Below are 20,965 nucleotides of genomic sequence, written 5' to 3'. Positions count from 1 at the left end.
CCCACACTAGAACTTTGGGACATCAAATGAATGTTGAGAGGGTTCAGGACAGCTGAAAGAAAGGACTTCTCCATGCAGAACCAAGTTAACCTATGGAACTCACTCCCACATGAGGCAGGGATGGCCACCAACGTGGATGGCTTTAAGATACAACTGGAAAAATTTGCGGAGATGGCTCTCAATGGCTACCAGCTCTGTCTCCACAGCTGGAGGCAGCCATGCTTCTGCATACAAGTTGCTGGAAACCACAAGAGGATAGACTGTGGCTCTTGTGCTCAATCCTGCCTGCAGGTTTCCCCTTGGGACTGTGAGAACAGGATACTGGACTAGATGGGCCATTGGCCGGATCCAGCACAATGCTTCTTAGCTTCTTCTGTTCTAAGATTCATGTAACCTGCACTGAGATCACTTGCTGAAGGGCAGATAAGAGACAATTAACAATACTACTAATAGGTCAGACTTGTACAGAAAAAGGAGGCCCTACCAACAGCCAGGCCCCAAGCCGTTTAGGGCTCTGTAGGTCATAAGCAGCACTTTGTGGAGTTTGAAAATAAACTGGGGATCATGCACAATTGTTTCCATCACACGAAGCACATGATCTCCATAACTGGACCCAGTCCACAGTCTGGTTGTTGCACTAGAACTAACTCAAATAGCTACACAGGCTTTGTTCTGTTAGTAAAGTCACTTCAATAACGTAGACAAGAGGCCAGAGAGAAAAGTCTTGATGACACTTTACTGAGCAAACTGAAAAAACCTGGGTATCATTTGTGGAGAAAGGAAGAGAGGCTGTGTCTTTCTTAGTTCAGGCAGGGAGACGCTTACCGTATTTTTCGCTCTATAACACGGACCTGACCATAACACGCACATCGTTTTTAGAGGAGGAAAAAACATTCTGAATGAAACAGTGGGTGTATCATTTTTGTGCTTCATGCTGTGGCCACAGACATGTGATCTGATGGTGAATTTGGGGTGACCCAATGCAAAAATCCTGAGAATTCCTGTGGATCCATGCTTTGTAACCACGTTTTTGCACCATTGCAGCCCCAGGCAACAGTGGGTGCGTGATTTTTCTGGTGCAGGCTGTAGCCATGGACATGCTATGTGATCTGATGGTGAATTTGGGGTGACCCAATGCAAAGATCCTGAGGATCCATGTGGATCCATGCTTTTTAACCACATTTTTGCACCATTGCAGCCCCAGGCAACAGTGGGTGCGTGATTTTGGGGGGGCAGGCTGTAGCCATGGACATGCTATGTGATCTGATGGTGAATTTGGGGTGACCCAATGCAAAGATCCTGAGGATCCATGTGGATCTATGCTTTGTAACCACATTTTAAGTGGGGAGCGAAGGAAAAACAAAGAAGGGACATGAGAGGGGTGTGCAGAGAAGCAGCTGGCTAAGAATGCAGGAGAGGGATTTAACGGGAGGGAGGAAAGAAAGGCAAAAGTTTTCCCCCACCCAAGCCAGCCATATCTCTCTCTCTCTCTCTCTCCCTCCCTCCCCCCCTCTCTCCCTCCCCCTCTCTCTCTCCCCCAGCAGCACCGGAGCACAGAGAGGAATTAGAAGGAACGACACTCTGCTTTCCCCTCTGCTTGCCTGGAGGGGAGGGGCTTTCCCTGCTCTTTGTTCCGTTTCAGCAAACACAGCAATGAAACAGAGGCGGGTGGGCAGTAAGACCCTGAGGCAGAATGCAGGAAAGCAGCCGCTTCCTCTTTTCAGGTTTCCCTCCTCCGTGAAGCGCAATTTGATTTTTGCCTGATTTTTCGGCTCCAGGGACCACACATTCGCTCAATAACATGCACAGACATTTCCCCTTCCTTTTTAGGAGAAAAAATCTGCGTGTTATAGAGGGAAAAATACGGTAACTAACATACAGAGTTAAAACTCCCTCAGAACTGCTACGCCAGTAAGCATCATGCCACTCTGTCTGGTTGCTAAGCAACACCTTCCCGCCACCTAGGTTAAGCTGGCTTCCTGAGCACAGAATTTCCGTATTTTTCGCCCTATAGGACGCACTTTTTCCCCTCCAAAAATGAAGGGGAAATGTGTGTGCGTCCTATGGGGCGAATGCAGGCTTTCGCTGAAGCCTGCAAAGCAAGAGGGGTTGGTGCGCACCAACCCCCCTCGCTCTCCAGGCTTCAGGAAGCTATCCGCAAGCCTTGGGACCCCGGTGGGAGTTCCCGCTGGGCTCCCAAGGCTTGTGGACAGCAGCCTGCAGCCCGAAACCGGGGGAGTGCAGCGGAGCGCACCCCGGGCTTCGGGCAGCTCTCCGCAGGCTTGCGCACAGCTGCCTGCAGCCCAAAGCCCGGGGAGCGCGGCGCTGTGCACCCGGGGCTTCAGGAAGCTATCCGCAAGCAGCGGGAGCCCACGGGAGTTCCCGCCGGGCTCCCAAGGCTTGCGGATAGCATCCTGTTCTGGGGGCTGGGGAAGCTCGGGCTTCCCCCGCCCCAGCCCCGCGCCTGGGGGGGGGAAATAATTTTTTTTCTTTATTCCCCCCCCAAAAAAAACTAGGTGCGCCCTATGGGCCGGTGGGCCCTATAGGGTGAAAAATACGGTAACCCTTAGGCAGCAAACTGAATGATTCCTCCTCTTGGACTCCCAACATGTTCATCTTCGTTGCTTCATCACTTTGAAGAGCTCTTCCAGCTTGAGGGCTACACTCAGGTCTCCATCGACCTGAAGCCTCCCGCAGACGTAGGCATTCAAAGGATGGAGCTCCCCCAGAATGAAGGCCTCTAGGTCACTCTCAGACACCTCCAACACCACGTCGGGACTGTGGTCGGGCGGCCCAGGGCCTATTCGCCCTCGTCCTGCAGGGGAAAAAAAGGGAGGAAGATCAGTAGGCCTAGGAATTCAAACCAGGACAGCAGCTCTTGAAACCAGTGTTCACTAAATAATAGAAAAGGAAAATTTGTTGGAGGTTCGCTAGTCCAGGACAGCCACTTCAGGGCAGTGTTTTAACTACAGCATCCCTGACTGATACCACTCCACTGACATGGAATTTTGGTTAAATCCATTATCCGTGAGGAGGGTGTCACATATTCAAGAACGCTAGCTGGCAAGAACTAGCTCAGGATGAACCTAACGGCTAAATGCTAAAGTGAAAAGCAACTCCAGTTCTAACATGAGTCAGAGTTGAGTCATGGGTTTCCAGGGACTTTGGTTGGATAGGGAGCTGGGCTGGCAGAAACGGCTGGAGAGAGGAGGAACAGCTAACATGATGTATATTTTGCCAGATTAGTGCCTGTCCTAATAGAAATGCTCCCACAGGATTTTTGGACTGTGTCCAGTAATGCTTTACTGAATAAACTAGGAGTTTGCTGTGGGCCTCTGTGTTCTTGTTTGTTTGTTGTTGTTATTTATTTATTGAATTTACATACGGCTCTATACCCGGAGGTCTCAGGGCGTTTCACAGAACAAAATCAAAATACAAAACTTGAAACCCCCCCCAAAGAGAATTTCACACCGCTTTAACTACTTAGAAACTAGGAGTTTCGAAATTACTTATTGTAACTGTTGAGTGGATTTCTGTTTAATTCTGAAATGCTGATATTTAATATTATTCTGTATTGTTTTAATGAATGTTGAATGTTATTTTATTTGCATATTGTATATTGTATTATGCATATTGTCTTATTTATATGATGTTAGCCGCTCGGAGCCTGGCTTTGGCTGGGGAGAGCGGGATACAAATAAAATTTAGTTATTATTTATTTATTTACTTCCAGCAAAGGAGAGCCCATCCTGTCAAACACTATTGGGGAGGTGTCTCTATCATAAAATCATAGAATTGTAGAGGTGGAAGGGACTTGTAAGGGGCCATCTAGTCCCACCCCCTGCAATGTGGGAATCACAGCTGAAGAACAACGTCACCACCTAATGTTTAGGTGAATTCTGTTCCTCTGACATTTCCACCTGTTGGTTCCAGCCCTCCCCTCTGGAACAGCAGCCAAGAAAGTCTACTCTGCCTTCTGCAGAATGCACCTTTAAAAAATACAAAAACCACGACGTCAACGTTAGGATTTGCACATTCCCTCTTTTGCCTGAGCAGTGAACACTGCTCTGTTCTGGCAGCCCTGTTTAGGGAAGTTTTTAATGACTGATGTTTTAATGTATTTTTAATCTTTTATTGGAAGCCGTCCAGAGTGGCTGGGGAAACCCAGCCAGATGGGCAGGGTATAAATATATTATTATTATTATTATTTATTATTAAACACCCAGAGCACTGTTACGCCCAGACTCTATGTTCCCAACTCCACCCAACCCTGGCAGGTCCCGAGGACCCAAATGGCCACTTCAGATTGGCCGTTTCTCATGTGATGTAGCTAACAGGTGGGCCCCCTGGGGTTTGCCCAACATGGCTGTTTTCAGAGGCTTGGTAGACCTTCTCGGTGCTGTCGGTGGAGAAGCCCAACGGCTGGATCCAATGTGCTGCCTTAGGGCCACCTGCTTCCCAAAATGTACACATTGCTTGATTGTAAAAAACAACAAACACCCAACAAAGATAAAACAATACAGTGGTACCTTGGGTTACATACGCTTCAGGTTACAGACTCCGCTAACCCAGAAATAGTGCTTCAGGTTAAGAACTTTGCTTCAGGATGAGAACAGAAATCGTGCTCCGGTGGCACGGCAGCAGCAGGAGGCCCCATTAGCTAAAGTGGTGCTTCAGGTTAAGAACAGTTTCAGGTTAAGTACGGACCTCCGTAACGAATGAAGTACTTAACCTGAGGTACCATTGTAAAATTATCAACAAGGAAAAATTAACAGCAACAAATTAAGGCTTTCAAAAAGTTAAAACGACAATAGACTAAAAACAGCTTAAAGCTCACATCCTAAGCATCTGGGTGCAAGCTTGTCTAAACAATAATGTTTTTGGCAGATGCCAAAAAGAGACAGCAAAGGCGTCTGCCTGGTGTCAATAGGCAGGGAGTTCCAAAGGCCAACTTCTTATGAATGGGTATCATGTAGCCCCGGCAACAGGGCCCTTCAAAGCGCTCAAGTGGGCATATGTGGGGCAATGAGATCTCGTGGGTAGTTGTCCCACTTGTCCCAATAGCCAATCAGCAGGCAGTGCAGATCTCTGGGCACAGGTATTCTATGCTGGCAAGGCCTCCTGTCAGCAATCGTGCTGCAGCATTCTGCACTGACGGCACCTTCCAGATGATGAGTGAGGGAAGCCCCACAGGAGAGGGCCTTCATTCAACAAAAGAAACTGACCTGAAGAGAGATCAATGAAATAAGTAGTAGACTTTGCTCCACTGGCCAGCCGGACATTGATCTGGTAGCAAGCCTTGACCTGGTTCACTAAAGATTCGGACAAGCAACGCTCCAACGCGGAGAGGTGCTCCTCAGCTTTAAAGCTCCTTCCTTCACTGCTGCCGCCTGGCTCTGTGTGGACAGTGTGCAGTGGCCCCTCCATCTCGTTCTCTACCTCCACATGTTCTGCTGGAGGAAAAGGGCAATTGGTACGTAGGTTATGGCAGGCATGGCCAAAGCAGGACCCTCTTCCAGCTTATAATTATTTGTTGCATTTATATCCCACCCTTTCCTTCAAGGAGCTTGAGGCGGCATACATGGTTCTCCCCTCCTCCTCCCTGAATGCCCACAGCAACCCTGTGGGTTAGGTTAGGTTAGGTTGAGAGGCAGGGTTTGGCCCTAAGGTCACCCACTCATGGCTGAGTGGAGGATTTGAGCCCTGGCTTGTCCTGGGTCCTCATCCGACACTCTAACCCAGGCGTCAGCAAACGTTTTCAGCAGGGGGCCGGTCCACTGTCCCTCAGACCTTGTGGGGGGCCAGACTATATTTTGAAAAAAATATTAATGAATGAATTCCTCTGCCCCACAAATAACCCAGAGATGCATTTTAAATAAAAGCACACATTCAACTCATGTAAAAACACCAGGCAGGCCCCACAAATAACCCAGAGGTGCATTTTAAATAAAAGGACACATTCTACTTATGTAAAAACACAGATGTCTGGAATGTCTGCGTGCCGGATTTAGAAGGCGATGGGGCCGGATCTGGACCCCAGGCCTTAGCTTGCCTACCCATGCTATAACCACTACACTGCACTGGCTCTCAGATGCAGAATAACTCCCATTAGCCCCAGAGAGCATGGCCATTGTCTATGGACAGACAGTGGTATTAATGAATTATGATCCTTATCATTATCGAATCCATATCGCGACCTTCCTCTCAACAAAGGAACTCGGGGGTTTTCCACACACAAGTGGCACATCTAAAAACAATTCCAACACATACTAGGAAAGATCTATTCTTTAAAAGGCTTCTTCAAAAGGTGGTAGTGCTCATGTCTCCACTGTTGAAGCCAGTAAATGCGTCTGGGTACCAGTTGCTGGAAACCACAAGAGTGTCAGTACGCCTCTGAGCCAATGCCAACAACTGGGCTCAACAACTGGTTCTGCCCCGACTGGGCTGGGCGAACTGGAGGAGGAGGAGGAGTTTGGATTTGATATCCCGCTTTATCACTACCCGAAGGAGTCTCAAAGCGGCTAACAATCTCCTTTCCCTTCCTCCCCAACAACAAACACTCTGTGAGGTGAGTGAGGCTGAGAGACTTCAGAGAAGTGTGACTAGCCCAAGGTCACCCAGCAGCTGCATGTGGAGGAGCGGGGAAGCGAACCCAGTTCACCAGATTACGAGTCCACTGCTCTTAACCACTACACCACACTGGCTCTTCATCACACTTCCAGAGACCTTCCACTTTTGGAAATCAGGTCTAAGTGCAGTGGACCCACAACTGTGAGTTGTAAGCACCAAACTCAGCAGAGTATGAACAACACGGAAGAAAGCTGTGAAGCATAACTTCTTTATTTTCTAATAGCTACCGCAAACTAAAACTAAAGAGCTACAGGCATACCTGGGGTTGAAGTAGCTTCGGGTTAAGCATTTTTGGGTTGCGCTCCGCGGCGACCCGGAAGTAACGGAGCGTGTTACTTCCGGGTTTCGCCGCTCACGCATGCACAGATGCGCAAAATGATGCGAAAGCGGCGAATCGCGACCTGCGCGGGTTGTGTTCGCTTCAGGATGCGAACAGGGCTCTGGAACGGATCCCGTTCGCATCCAGAGGTACCACTGTACTGGTTTAGATGAGTGTTACAGCTCTCACTCAGCCATCTAATCACTACATAGATAACACTCAGACTCCCAGAGTCAGGCAGGAAGAGCAGTTTCTGCCCTCTCCTTTCCGAAAACATTGTCAGGAGATTCTCGCAATGGGAGGGGGTGAAAATATCCACAAGGAGGGGAGAGGGCTCTTGAGCTTGGAGCCTGCTACAGGCATCTGGTCAGAAAGATCTGATGGGGCTGACCAGACGGAAACCTTTACCTGCCCTTAAGAGGCCAGTGCACAGGTCCTATGGCTGGCCCCTGTGAGAACAGGATGCTGGACTAGATGGGCCACTGGCCTGATCCAGCACGCTCCTTTTGTTTTGTTGCAAGCTGGTTGAAGGTTGCCCCGTGAGCTTCATGGCCCAAGCAAGGATTTCAGCTGAGGTCTCCCTAGTCCAAGCCCAACACTACACTGTTGTATTACAACGGTATTACACCAAGGAGTGACTAGGGATAAACAGTAAGGGATGGCTGCCCTAAAAAATTATTAATATTATTATTTTACTTAGTCACGTTTGGGGAGCTGACATGTGGTCACCTGTCTCAAAATCTCCATTTGGACGAGTGGCCGCAGCCGCCAGGGTCTTGCCAAAGAACTGAAGAGCCAGCTGCTGAATGGTGCTGTCCAGACCTTCCAGTCCTGGGATCAGAGGCCTTGAGCCCGGCGCCTGTGGGACAGTCTCCTGGGACGCCTGGAGGACGCTTCCCAATATCAGTTCCACCCTGTCCACCTCAAGGCCCCAAGACTTGGTGATGTCATTGATTTCCACCTAGAAAGGAGAGAAGGCAGGGAATTTAGATCGAGGGCATGCGAAAACTGGGACCCTGCAGGAGTTCATGGAATTGTAGAATTGTATAGTTGGAAGAGAACTAAAGGCTCATCTATGCTACAACAGCAGCAAGAATACTCATCGCAAAGTATTGGAAGACGCAGGATCTACCCACTCTGGAAGAATGGCAGATGAAACTGATTGACTGTACGGGACTGGCAGAAATGACGAGCAGAATCCGTGACCAGGGAGAAGAGTCGGCAGAAGAAGATTGGAAAAAATTTAAGGACTATTTACAGAAATATTGTAAAATTAAGGAATGTTGAATGATGTTGGATTGAAATTGAGTGGTTTCTAGCTCTAATGATATAAAGGAACATGGATGAAAAAAAGGGCTTGGATAGAAAATAAGGTGATATTATAAGCTGTAATGCTTTAAGTTAGGGATTTGCTGAACAAATAACCTGAAATGGAATACAAGAAGGGGAGGTATGAGGAGGTCAGAGAAATTTGTTATTGAAAAGTATGTTTCTTGAACTATATGTGTTTTTTAAAAAATCTTTTTGTTTGTTTTTTGTTTGTATAAAAAATTGGAAACTTTAATAAATATCTTTTTTTTTAAAAAAAAGAGAACTAAAGGCTCATCTAGTCCAGGCATGTCCAACACGTCAATCACGATTGAGGAGTCAATTGCGGGATTGTTTCTTGTTGATCGCAGAGAAAGAAAAGCCTTTCTCCACAGCCTTGGACGCAGCTGCTCTTTCTCCACCTGAGCCTCCTTGCCTTCCTTCCCACTCTGTGCTGCGCTCTCGGGGGTTAGAGCGCAGGTGGTGGGGTGAGCAGGGCATGGCACCCTGAGGGAGGGCTGGAGTGTTTTTGTGTGTGGGGATCTGGGGAGCATGGTCTCAGTGTGGCGATCACACAGGGTCCCCAGACATTTAACGGTCTATTGATCCCTGTGCCACCACTGTGCTTGCTTCCCCGCTGCCACCAACCAGTTACTCTCTGGTAAAACACTGAGTGCAGTCAGTTGTTAAAAGTGAACCAAAAAAACCAAGTTTAGTTTATGGTTTCTCAGATAATATTAATGTCAGTATCTTAACTTTAGTTTCTATACTGGCCCATACCTTCCTAATAGGGACGCGGGTGGCGCTGTGGGTAAAAGCCTCAGCGCCTAGGGCTTGCCGATCGAAAGGTCGGCGGTTCGAATCCCCGCGGCGGGGTGCGCTCCCGCTGCTCGGTCCCAGCGCCTGCCAACCTAGCAGTTCGAAAGCACTCCCGGGTGCAAGTAGATAAATAGGGACCGCTTACTGGCGGGAAGATAAACGGCGTTTCCGTGTCTGGCTCTGGCTCGCCAGAGCAGCGATGTCACGCTGGCCACGTGACCCGGAAGTGTCTCCGGACAGCGCTGGCCCCCGGCCTCTTGAGTGAGATGGGCGCACAACCCTAGAGTCTGTCAAGACTGGCCCGTACGGGCAGGGGTACCTTTACCTTACCTTCCTAATACTGTCTGACTGATTATCTCAACTGTTTGACTGACTCCTCTTAACAAATTCTCTCACTCTCTCCCACCGGACTAGCCCAACCCACAGACTTTTCTTACCTGTCTCTTCTAACTCCAGACTGTCTTCTCAACAACTCTAACTCACTAAAAAACCTCTGTGCTTAAACCTTATACATCTGCCCCCTGGGTTCCCATTGGTTAGTCATTTTACAATTAGTTAACCCTTTCCCTATGAACCCAGTATGATGTCACACACATAGGAGGGCAAACGCCACACTCAGCAGGCGAGGGGGCACAAAATCTGCTCCCTCACGCAGTTGGTAAGGGAATGAATGGGCAGGAGGGCACGTGGGAGGGAGGGAGAGAGGGAAGGAAGGTGTCATCTTGGAGTGGGGTTACCGTAGCCAGAGGGGCTACGTATAATACCAATTGCACCCTATTTGCGGCTGGGGCAGCAGCCTCTGGGAGCCCCGGAAAGCAAGGATATATACCATATTTTTCACTCTGTAAGACACACCAGACCATAAGACGCACCTAGTTTTGGGAGGAGGAAAACAAGAAAAAAAATATTCTGAATCCCAGAAGCCAGAACAGCAAGAGGGATTGCTGCGCAGCGATCCCTCTTGCTGTTCTGGCTTCAGCGAAAGGAACGTGAAGCCTCTTCAGGGCAGTGGGAGAAAGGCTCCCTATGCCCTGAAGAGGCTTTGCACGGCTATCGCAGCGATCCCTCTTGCTGTTCTGGCTTCTAGGGTAGCCGCGCGAAGCCTGCATTCGCTCCATAAGACGCACACACATTTCCCCATACTTTTTAGGAGGGGAAAAGTGTGTCTTATAGAGCGAAAAATACGGTATTTTTAAAAATCAGAATTTATCAGAGTGCCTCTGAGCATGTGCAGAGTGCTCCTCCCCAAGCAGGAAGAGAGGTCCGCCTCCTGCTTTTGGGAGGAGGGCGAACAGTTCCACCCAGGGCAAAGGGAGCGGTGATGGGATTTCTCACCATGGCGGAAGGAGCCATGTCTCTTGTGTGTGTTCTGCCCCACATATTTCCCCCCTCACATGACCTGCTGCCCCTGCAGATATTCTTTCTGCTCACTGCCACCCCCAGCATTCCCCTCCCTCTCTCCCCACAGCCCAGCCCATGTTGTTAAGGAGCGAGAGGCGGGCACCAGTCAAGCCAGCAGGAAACACCAACACACACACTCTTTTTTAAGCAGAGTCCCAGCATCACCTCTCTCTCTCTCTCTCTCTCTCTCTCTGTGTGTGAGTGAGAGAGAGAGAGTGTGAGAGTAGCAGATATTATTACCAGGAGCTGGTCTGCGATCCGGAGCTTCTCTGTTTGAATCTCCCTCAGGTACTTCTTAAGCACAATCTTGGTCATGGCATTCTGGGCCGTCATCCGCGTGGCAAGGTTGAGATCTTTCACCATCATGACTGACAGCAGCGGATCCCAGACACGGAACTGGACATCAGCCCCCACAGAGACCCACGCTCCATCACGAGACGTCAGCTGTAAAGGCCAGAGGCAGTCGCAGTGAACTTTGTGATCCTTGCAGGGAAGCTTTCCCTGAGCAATTCCTTCAAGCGCAATGGAAATAAATAAACCGCTTACAGCAGCAGTTTTGGGGGGCTGCTGTCTCCTTGCTTCCAAAAACTCATTCCTGGTGCCCTTTCCCCACTCTAGAAAAACATTATTCAGAGCAGCGGTTTGCACAACCCACTAAGGAAGATAATAACGTAATAAAATTCAAAACAGTATGTATAAGTTGCACATTTGTTTAAAATCCAATTTAAACAATGTAGCGCAATTAATTCAACAAAACTGATAAACTTGATCCAGCTGTTCAAAGCCTGGTAATCATTTTCACCTCCTTACCTGCTTCCCCCTGGGACCCTACTGCCTACTCCGGGGACCACACTGCCCTATAGCATCATTCATCCTAGAGCTCCCATCAGACCCAACCAGCATGGCCAAGAGTCAGGGACGATGGGAGTTGTAGTCTCACATCTGATGGGCAACAGGTTCCCCACCCCAGCACTGATGGGCTGCATGGAGAGAGGCAGTTTCATTTTCCACCTTTGCCCAGTCCTTTCTCCTGCACTGCTCTGAGCTTTCACCCCGACCAGCTCCCTTGGGCGTCCAGGGCAGCCTCGCTCTTTGGAGAAGCTTCTTTTGAGGCAGCAGCAACATGCCTTGCATGGCGGGATGCTGAAGGCCCGTGTCCGGAGGTCCACCAGCTGCCAGTGATCAATAAAGGGCAGCACCAAAACCGCCCCTGGCCCTTGGGGGGCTCGGATCCGCCCCAGACGGAACATGATCATTCGCTCATAAGTAGGCACTATCTGGAAAGGAAATGGAAAGAGAAGCACTGAGAGGTGCAAATATAAACGAAAGGAAGGCTCTTTGCATTCCCACCCTGCGGAACTGCTAGCCGTCAGAGTAGACAATACAGTGGTACCTCGGGTTAAGTGCTTAATTCGTTCCGGAGGTCTGTACTTAACCTGAAACTGTTCTGAACCTGAAGCACCACTTTAGCTAATGGGGCCTCCCGCCGCCGCTGCACGATTTCTGTTCTCATCCTGAAGCAAAGTTCTTAACCTGAGGTACTATTTCTGGGTTAGCGGAGTCTGTAACCTGAAGCGTCTGTAACCCGAGGTACCACTGTACTGGGCCCAACAGATAAATAGTCTGGCCTGGTTTAAGGCAGCTCCCTGTGATCTAGTAAAGTCAAACCTCTGCTTGAAAAATATTTCAGGTGTTTCTTGTGGGGATGACGCGGGGGAGGATATATTGTCTAAGATATCCTATCCCAACTTGTCTGTACAAGTTCAACAAAATCAGCAGAATTAACATTCCCTTTTAAACACATGCACAGCAGATCACTTGCTCAGACTCGTTAAGAGTCTCTGTAAATATTTCCAGGTATTTCCCCCGTTTAATCCCTCCTAAAATAAGACGCTACGCAGTCTTCTGTAAAGTATAAAATGTTTACTCACAAGTAATCATTTGTTCACACAAAGGTTCCCGGAAGGCAGACTTAAAAGGTTAGAACATAGTTTAAATGTGGTGACTATCTCCTTATGGGAGAAAGCCCCCCTTCTCTTCTCTTGGCCTGGAGCCAAGGGTGCATTTCAGTACAGTCATACCTCGGGTTGAATGTGCTTCAGGTTGAGTGCTTTCGGGTTTCGCGACTCGCACATGCGCAGACGCTCAAAATGACGTCATGCGCATGCGCGGAAGCAGCAAAACACGGCCCGCGCAGACGCGCCGTCGCATCTTACGTTCTATTCAGGATGCGAACGGGGCTCCGGAACGGATCCCGTTCGCATCCCGAGGTACCACCTTAGTGCTGTTGTTAAGATGGCATCGATAGAGACAAGAGAAGACAAGATGGTTGCCAACCTGTGCTTTCTACTTCAGGAGAGGCTACGTCCATCTCAAGTTACACATAGGAAGTTTCGTCTCAGTCCTGGAAAGCTGGAAGTTCCGGCTAGAGGACTGAGACAACCTTCATGTCTACTCTAGCCATGTTATGTTTGACTGCACCCGATTCTTACATGCCACATTTCTGCCTTAGACAAATGGAGGAGAGGGCTCTCGATGGCCACTAGCAATGTCAGTGAAATGCGGGACCTGCATTAGGGCTAATCTTGGAGAAGAGGGATTTGCAAGGGAGCTGAAACTGATTGGTTGGAAGCTCCCTCCCACCCACCCAAAGCAAACAGGCGTCAGGTCTCCCCATCTCTGCTTCCTACCTTCAGAACAAACCAGGCCGAGATGGGGAAGAGGAGGATTGTGACCAGGAACACAAAAGTGGTGACCACCCTATGGCAAACCCATGACAGACACTCTTGAGGGGGGTCTGAGGAAAACAAAGAGAAACAAACTAATTAATGCACATTCACAGAGCACACCCCCCCAAAAAATCCTGGGAACTATAGTTTACCCCTCACACAGTACCATTTCCCAGCACAAACTTTACAAACTGCTGTTCCCATGAAGCTATGTGCTGTCAATGTGTGGTGTGGGTAGAAGACCACAAGAAGGCCGCATCCTGGAACCGGCCAATGGCCCATCCTGTTCCCACAGGGTCCAGGCAGATGCCTCCATGAACAGCCCAAAGGCAGGACCTCTGAAGGGCAGGGCAGGGTCTCTATCTGGTCAGCCTACTGTAGGGATGCATTGAATTTATATACCTCCCTTCATCCAAAGATCGCAGGGCTGTTCACAAGATACAGGATAAAAACACAAACAAATAGTCTAAACAAAAACAAAACAGAACACCACCAGAGCACAGACAACAGTATAGTATCTCCAATCCACACCACATAATCATAGAGTTGGAAGGGACCCCAGGGTCATTTAGTCCAACCCCCTTCAACGCAGAAATCTCAGCTGAAGCATCCATGACAGGTGGCCACCCAAAAACCACCAGGAAAGAGAGTCCACAACCTCCCTAGGGAGACCATTCCACTGTTGACCAGCTCTTACTGGTATTTAGTTGGAGTTTCTTTTCTTGTAACTTGAAGCCAATGGTTCGAATCCTACCCTCCAAAGTGGGATCAAACTAACTTCCATATGACAGCCCTCTAGATATTTGAAGATGGCTTCCCTTCTCCCAGTCTCCTCTTTTTCAAGCTAAACATACCGTTCCTTCAACCATTCCTCATAAGGCTTGGCTTCTTGACCCTTGATCATCTTAGTCACCCTCCTCTGAACATGTTCCAGCCTATCAACACCCTCCTTCAATTGTGGTGCCCAGAATTGGACACAATATTCCTGCTGTGGTCTTACGAAGGTGGAAGAGAGGGGTACTATTACGTAAATTGTGTTCGCTGAGCCCGTATTTTATACAGTCTGTATATGATGTTTGTTTGTTAATGTGAGGTGTGATATGCCTAATAAAGGATTTTGAATTTGAATTTGGATTTGGGTACTATTACGTCCCTTGATCTGAACACCATACTTCTGTTGATGCAGCTGAGAATAGCATCCGCTTTTTTTGTTGCTGCATCACACTGTTGGCTCATGTTAAGCTTGTGGCCTCCTAAGACCCCTGGATCCTTTTTACTTGTCAGAATAAAGAGTAAAGGAGGGCTCTAGGCTTCCCCAGTGCATCTGATTAGCTTATCTGGGACAGGGATGATGCAGACCTTTGATCTGACCCAGTTGGACTTTTCTCCTGTCTTCAAACCCAGCCACTTACCTGTTGCCTCCTGCATCAGCTTCAGTGTGTTCCATGTGCGCCCAGGTGGAAAGAAAGCCTTCCGAGGTTCATCTGGCCAGTTGCCCGACTGCTGGTACTGGTCAGTGTCTCCTAATGGCAAAGCTTGGTATCCTGACCGGCTGAACATGTTCTGGTTAGCTCCCAAGTTACCGGCAGCTCTCTTGGTTTCCCCCCTTTATGTGCACTATAAAGAGCCCTGCATCCTTTAACTCTGCAAAGACAAAGCATCAGCAGAAAGATGTCTGCATGCAGTTTCTGCTTGGAACATACCTCCTTGTTTTGACGCCTCTTTTGTTTGTATGAAATGCCCTGTTTTATGTTTTCCTAAATGCTTTGAGTACTGCTGCAAACATCGGTGCTCCCACAGCCTGAACATTAGAAATGAAGGGAATGACTGGCCACTTATCCACAGGAAAAAGCTCCAACATGAGCGTTAAAGCCTGAGTTGTAGCCATGTCAAGAAATCTCAAATCTTCATCCCCTTCCAAGCACTTGTTGCCCTTGAGCAATCAGCAGTTGCAGCCCTGTTCAAGAAATCTCACACTGGCACTATGAATGCATTTTGAACCTCAATTGAAATCTCCCTCTTTTTCTTGTGGCTCAGAAGGTCCTTTTCCATTCAGATGCAAGGGCCTCTTTGCCACCTTGATAAATGATGAGCTGGTTTCACAGCCCACTTGGTGCTAAATAAGGAGCCTGGTGGCTGGCGTGTGAGTGTTTAATTCCAGGGAGCTACAAGACTTACTCCCTCTGCCATCAGGAGGACTTTGATGCATTAAGGGGTCAGCAAACTTTTTCAGCCCTGGGGCTGGTCCACCGTCCTTCAGACCTTGTGGGGGGCCGGACTATATTTTTTGGGGGGAAATGAATGAATTCCTATGCCCCACAAATAACCCAGAGATGCATTTTAAATAAAAAGACACATTCGACTCATGTAAAAACACGCTAATTCCAATTAAGAAGGTGATTGGGCTGCATCCGGCCCCCGGGTCTTAGTTTGCCTACCCCTGTATTAAGAGCCTGTGGGAAGCACATAAAGCCCGATGCCAACTTTTGAAATCTCAGTGTCTCCTTGCAAGCTTCTGCTGACAAGCTATGAAAGGCAGCAGAGTCAAAGTGCTGCAGGATGAGAAGGGATCTCAGGGGGTCATCTAGTCCAACGCCTTGCAGTCCGGGAATCACAGCAAGAGATCACTGTGTATCAGTAGCCTGGCCTGGGTTCCAAACATGCTCAGGGGTTCACCCTAAAGCTACAGTGCAGCGTTTCTAAAGCAAACCTGAGGCACCCACTTTCTGATTCCGGGCTCCTCTGCAGTTTACCCTTCCCTGACTTCCCATCCCCAACAGCCACAGTAGCCAGAATCCTTCGCGATGAAAAAAAATATGCTTTAAAGCCACCGCATGTACACAAAGCCGCAGGACTCTGCGCTGCACGGGCTTGTCGTTGCAACAGCCGCTCCCTGGGATGCTATGCAAGTCCTGCCGGACGCAGCGCGGCCTTTTCCTATTTGCTACTCCCGGGTAAATGCATGCACGGGACCCGAGAGGCCTGGAGCTTGGCCCCGAGGAAGCACCTGAAGCGGCGCGAAGAATCCCCGGGATCCGAATGCCATTGCAGGCGGGCCGGGCCAGCGCTGCTCCTCCCTCCCGGAGGGCCCTCCTTTCCCGGCAGCCCCGCGCTGCTTCCTCCGCCGCCTCCTCGCAGGGACAAAGCGAAAGTGAACCCAGACGCCTCGCAGCCGCCGCCGCCGCCATCCCCAGTCGCGGTTGCTGCTTCGCGATCCGGACACCGCTGCAGGTCGCGCCTTTCAGCTGAGTTCCTTTGAATTGCGTGCGTGGCTGTGTTTTATTCATGCATTAACTTTTATTCATGCATTAACTTTTATTTATGCATTGCGTCGATACGCCACGTCTTGACTCTCCGGGGAGCGCAAGGGGGCGTGCATGGTCCCCCCCGCCCCCATTTCACCTCCACAACAACCGTGTGAGGTCGGTTGGACAGAGAAGGAGGGACTGGCTCCCAAGATCACCCAGGCAGCTTCATGGCGGCGGGGGGGGGGGGAGGATTTGAACCCTAGAATCGTAGAGGCGGGAGGGACCCTGAGGGTCATCTAGTCCAACTACCCGTGATGTCCTGATCTCTCCGACCCTCTAGATTCCCTTCCCCCGAAGAATCGGGGGGGGGGCTTGGCTTGGCTGAATCTGCGGGGCCTGCGTAACTCAACACCCTCCTATAATGCGAAAGCGCCTGGCGGGGGGGGGGGTGGCTCTGTGCCCGGAGATGGGGGGGCGGGGGGTGGATCTTGCCCGCTGTGCCAGCCCCTCCCATGCACACACACTTTATCTGCTTTTTCTGGACGCAACAGCGTCTTAATGTGCAGCTGGGTGACGCCTCCTATAGATCAGGGGGGAAAGGAGACCTTTGGGCACCCAGGTGCTGTTGGACTACAGTTCCCATTAGCCCCTGCCAGTGTGGACAAAGGTCAGGAACCAGGGAATCCTCCAAAAGCAGGGGTCAGCAAACTTTTTCAGCAGGGGGCCGGTCCACTGTCCCTCAGACCTTGTGGGGGGGGGCCGGACTATATTTTGGGGAGGAGAAATGAACGAATTCCTATGCCCCACAAATAACCCAGAGATGCATTTTAAATAAAAGTGCTAATTCTACTCATGTAAAAACATGCTGGTTCCCAGACCGTCTGCAGGCTGGATTTAGAAGGCGATTGGGCCAGATCCAGCCCCCGGGCCTTAGTTTGCCTACCCATGTCCAAAAGGTTCCGAAAAGGGCCGCCAAAATGACCAGGGGGTCGGAGTGCCGCCCTAGTGAAGCCTTTGGCTTATCTCCTGCTTGCAGGTTCCCACAGGTAACTGTTCAGACGCTAAGAGAACAGGAACACTGGCCTCATCCAGCAGCCTCTTCCCCTGCTCTTAGGAATTGTCATACACGTGTGTGACAGGGTGCCTGACTTCACTTACTCTGAATTGTGGTATGCAAATACCCTTTCCCACAGTTGAGCCCCCCCCTGCCCAGACGTCTGCCCCACAGGACAGCCCTGAGTGTAATGTATAGGGCAGCTTCCTAGGTTCCTGGGGCTGGGGGGTCCTGTGGCCCTCCCAGTGTTCTTGGACTACGCTGTGCATGCCCACCATTCCCTGAGCACCAGCCATGATGTCTGGGGTGCAAGGGAAATGGAGGCCGACAAGATCTGGAGGGCCACAGCTTCCTGGTTTGTATTCCTATATCAGTCCATCAATCTTGTTTGTCAGTTCTTTCGTTTCCTCCTCCTCCTTCTCTTCCAGTTCATTAGAAATGCAGCTGTATTAATATCCCTCTTTTCCAGGTTCCATTCAGACTGCACACAGAGTCTTATCCTTTTTCATCCGCGCCTCCACTCCTGGTTTGCTTTTTGTTTTTCCAAAATCAAAGCTCCAGTATCTGGCAGCTCTGTTCCGTCAAGCCTTTGCACACCGATTGGCAACTCTGCCATTGCTTTCTGTTTTCTTAAAAGCCATCCATAGTTCCATAGTTTAACTGCGTTGCCTGAAGAAGGACTTTCTTTGATCTGCCCAGAATCTTCCAACATTGAGCTTTGTCCACAAGATCCAGTCTTATGCCAGAGGGAGAAAAATATTTCTGTCGTTGTGCATTGTTTTATAAATTCCCATCACATCGCCTCTTACTTGCCTGTGAGCCACCCTGTTGGTGCAGCCGAGATAAGGCACTAGTCCATGTTGACAGATTTTCTTTGTGACCTTGGGCTAGTCACACTTATTGAAGTCTCTCAGCCCCATTCCCAGAGACAGACCAGATTCTTTGAGTTGTAAATTTAGCCTGATAAACCTTTTCACACTGAATCTAAGTCAGAAACAAGCAGTTGTCAAAACTACTAATCAATTAGGAGCTCTCTTCCTGCAGATGAAGGAGATAACCCAGTTCACACTTTTAAAGACAGAAAGTCTGTAATTAAACCAAGATACGCATTCCCAGCATTCTACAGCTTTTGGCTCTCCCATAATGCTCTTTTTCTGCATGAGCCAGAGTTTTAACCTGCTAAGATTTCCCAATATCACTGCAGCAGTAGTCTCGTAATCTGGGGCACTGGGTTCTCATCTCTGCTCCTCCACATGCAGCTGATGGGTAACCTTGGGCTAGTCACACCCACTCACCTCACAGAGTGTTTGTTGTGGGGGAGGAAGGAAAAAGGAGACTGTTAGCCGCTTGGAAACTCCTTTGGGTAGTGATAAAGCGGGATATCAAATCCAAACTCCTCCTCCTCCTCCTCCTCCTCCTTCATCCTCTAATCATTTTTCAATTTATTTATTTTTTGCAGGCGATGGAGGAAGAATTTGAGTTCCTGCTGTGCGGGAGGTGCCAGAGAGAGGCCCCGAACCCCAAGCTCCTGGCCTGCCTTCACACCGTCTGCATGGAGTGCCTGGATGAGAACAAGCCCGTGGGCCAGTGTCCCGTCTGCCGGTTTTCCTTCGCGCGCACCAGTGGGGTCCCCTTCCAAGATAACGTGCTCTTTTCAAGCCTCCAGGCCAAGCTGAACACCTACCGGAAGATCGCCGGTGACAGGGATTTGGTGTGCGATAACTGCAAAGATGCGGCTGAGTTCTGGTGCTCTGAGTGCTCTGAGTTCCTCTGCCTGAAATGCTACAAGTCTCACCAGTGGTACTTGAAGCAGAAGAGCCACGAGACCCAGAAACTGGCCGATCTGAAGAAGGATACTGCCCAGAGCTTCCTGGAGGGGGCAAAGAAGTCCAGCAACCTTTTGTGTTCGGAGCACACCCAGGTTATAAGGTAATGTTACTGTGGGCAGGGAGATGCATTTGTTGTTGTTTAGTCTTTTAGTCATGTCCGCCTCTTCGTGACCCCATGGACCAGAGCATGCCAAGCACTCCTGTCTTCCACTGCCTCCTGCAGTTTGGTCAAACACATGCTGGTAGCTTCAAGAACACTGTCCAACCATCTCACCCTCTGTCGTCCCCTTCTCCTTGTGCCCTCCATCTTTCCCAACATCAGGGTCTTCTCCAGGGAGTCTTCTCATGAGGTGGCCAAAGTATTGGAGCCTCAGCTTCAGGATCTGTCCTTCCAGTGAGGATTCAGGGCTGATTTCCTTCAGAATGGATAGGTTTGATCTTCTTGCAGTCCATGGGACTCTCAAGAGTCTCCTCCAGCACCATAATTCAAAAGCATCAATTCTTCGGCGATCAGCCTTCTTTATGGTCCAGCTCTCACTTCCATACATCACTACTGGGAAAACCATAGCTTTAACTATATGGACCTTTGTTTGCAAGGTGATGTCTCTGCTTTTTAAGATGCTGTCTAGGTTTGTCATTGCTTTTCTCCCAAGAAGCAGGCGTCTTTTAATTTTGTGGCTGCTGTCACCATCTGCAGTGATCATGGGGAGATGCATAGTTTGCAGAAAACTACCAGGCCACTGCCTGTGAAGGGGGAGAGGGGATACAGGCCCTCATCTGGGCTGTGCCCACTCATACGGCACACATGCAACTTCATTTTGCATTGCCAGCCACCTGGGACCCCATGATCAGCAGGCGAGGCCTGGGTGGGGGACAGGGGAAGAGGGCCTTCTCGGTGGTGGCTTCTTCCAGGCAACTTTGGAACACCCTCCCTGGAGAAGCCAGACTGGTGCCTTCATTGTGGGCCTTCTGCTGGCAGCTGGATACCTTTCTTATTCCAACAGGCCTTTGGGAATGGACTGCTTTTTAAGGAAAGGGCTTTTAATAGCTCTGTGCTGTTTTTATTATCTGTATTTTAATAGCTTTGTTTTTTATACAGTTTTCATTTTTCAAGAGTTTAATCACTTTTAAACATTACCTATCTGCTTTTCTTCCATGCTTGTTCTAAGTTTCGTGAGCCACCTTGAATCCTACTTGTGGGGGAAAGGCACAATATTATGATCGTTGTTATTACCAACAGTAAATTGATGTTTACAGTTTAAATGCAGTGCTTACAGTTTATACTTACAGTTTAATTAGTACTTTCATTTAAATGCACTCTAATGCTTACAGTTTAAATGCAATTTTTTTCAAGCATGTTGTTTTTAAATCTGGAAAAAATTGGATGGAATAGACCTGTGCTCCAAGTACATGGAAAATTGATACAGTGGTACCTCGGGTTAAGTACTTAATTCGTTCTGGAGGTCTGTTCTTAACCTGAAACTGTTCTTAACCTGAAGCACCACTTTAGCTAATGGGGCCTCCTGCTGCTGCCATGCCGCCGGAGCACGATTTCTGTTCTCATCCTGAAGCAAAGTTCTTAACCCGAGGTACTATTTCTGGGTTAGCAGAGTCTGTAACCTGAAGCG

The 20,965-nt window shown here is 49.2% G+C and overlaps 2 protein-coding genes and 1 long non-coding RNA gene across 5 annotated transcripts in view; 1 reads left to right on the top strand and 2 right to left on the bottom strand.

Moving 5' to 3' along the window:
* Nucleotides 1-717: 717 nt before the first annotated feature.
* On the bottom strand, nucleotides 718-2,400 carry LOC128421245 (uncharacterized). Its single transcript, XR_008332271.1, has 2 exons — nucleotides 1,866-2,400; nucleotides 718-820 (listed from the first exon to the last, which is right to left on the bottom strand). It is a non-coding gene; the product is annotated as an uncharacterized LOC128421245 (long non-coding RNA).
* A 98-nt stretch (nucleotides 2,401-2,498) lies between these two features.
* Nucleotides 2,499-16,320, bottom strand: STOML1 (stomatin like 1). Its single transcript, XM_053403779.1, has 8 exons — nucleotides 16,214-16,320; nucleotides 14,619-14,850; nucleotides 13,168-13,274; nucleotides 11,605-11,754; nucleotides 10,718-10,921; nucleotides 7,679-7,910; nucleotides 5,226-5,453; nucleotides 2,499-2,815 (listed from the first exon to the last, which is right to left on the bottom strand). The coding sequence occupies exons 2-8, from the start codon at nucleotides 14,764-14,766 to the stop codon at nucleotides 2,613-2,615; spliced, it is 1,272 nt and encodes a 423-aa protein (XP_053259754.1). The 5' UTR covers nucleotides 14,767-14,850; nucleotides 16,214-16,320; the 3' UTR covers nucleotides 2,499-2,612.
* The window catches only part of PML (PML nuclear body scaffold), a 21,291-nt gene continuing 16,383 nt past the window's right edge, over nucleotides 16,058-20,965 (top strand). The window contains exons 1-2 of one of the 3 annotated variants that reach the window (XM_053403773.1): nucleotides 16,058-16,437; nucleotides 18,968-19,437. In XM_053403773.1, coding sequence (XP_053259748.1) covers nucleotides 16,165-16,437; nucleotides 18,968-19,437 — 743 coding nt within the window. In that variant the 5' untranslated portion in view covers nucleotides 16,058-16,164. Of the gene's footprint in view, nucleotides 16,471-18,698; nucleotides 18,775-18,967; nucleotides 19,438-20,965 lie in introns of those variants that run through there. The other 2 variants (XM_053403774.1, XM_053403775.1) reach the window with 2 other exon arrangements.

This window comes from Podarcis raffonei, chromosome 9 (assembly GCF_027172205.1).
Source record: "Podarcis raffonei isolate rPodRaf1 chromosome 9, rPodRaf1.pri, whole genome shotgun sequence".
In the NCBI taxonomy this organism is placed as follows: domain Eukaryota; kingdom Metazoa; phylum Chordata; class Lepidosauria; order Squamata; family Lacertidae; genus Podarcis; species Podarcis raffonei.
Note: the sequence above shows the minus strand (reverse complement) of the source record. Positions and strands in the feature narration are given on the sequence as shown.

Excerpts from the sequence above, each read along its gene's own strand:
- STOML1 (XM_053403779.1), bottom strand. The coding sequence starts at position 14,766 with ATGTTCAGCCGGTCAGGATACCAAGCTTTGCCATTAGGAGACACTGAC. Across the intron at positions 11,755-13,167 it reads CGGCCTGGTTTGTTCTGAAG|ATAGTGCCTACTTATGAGCG; the intron begins GTAGGAAGCAGA and ends TTTCCTTTCCAG. Across the intron at positions 5,454-7,678 it reads AAATGGAGATTTTGAGACAG|CAGAACATGTGGAGGTAGAG; the intron begins GTGACCACATGT and ends CTTTTCCTCCAG.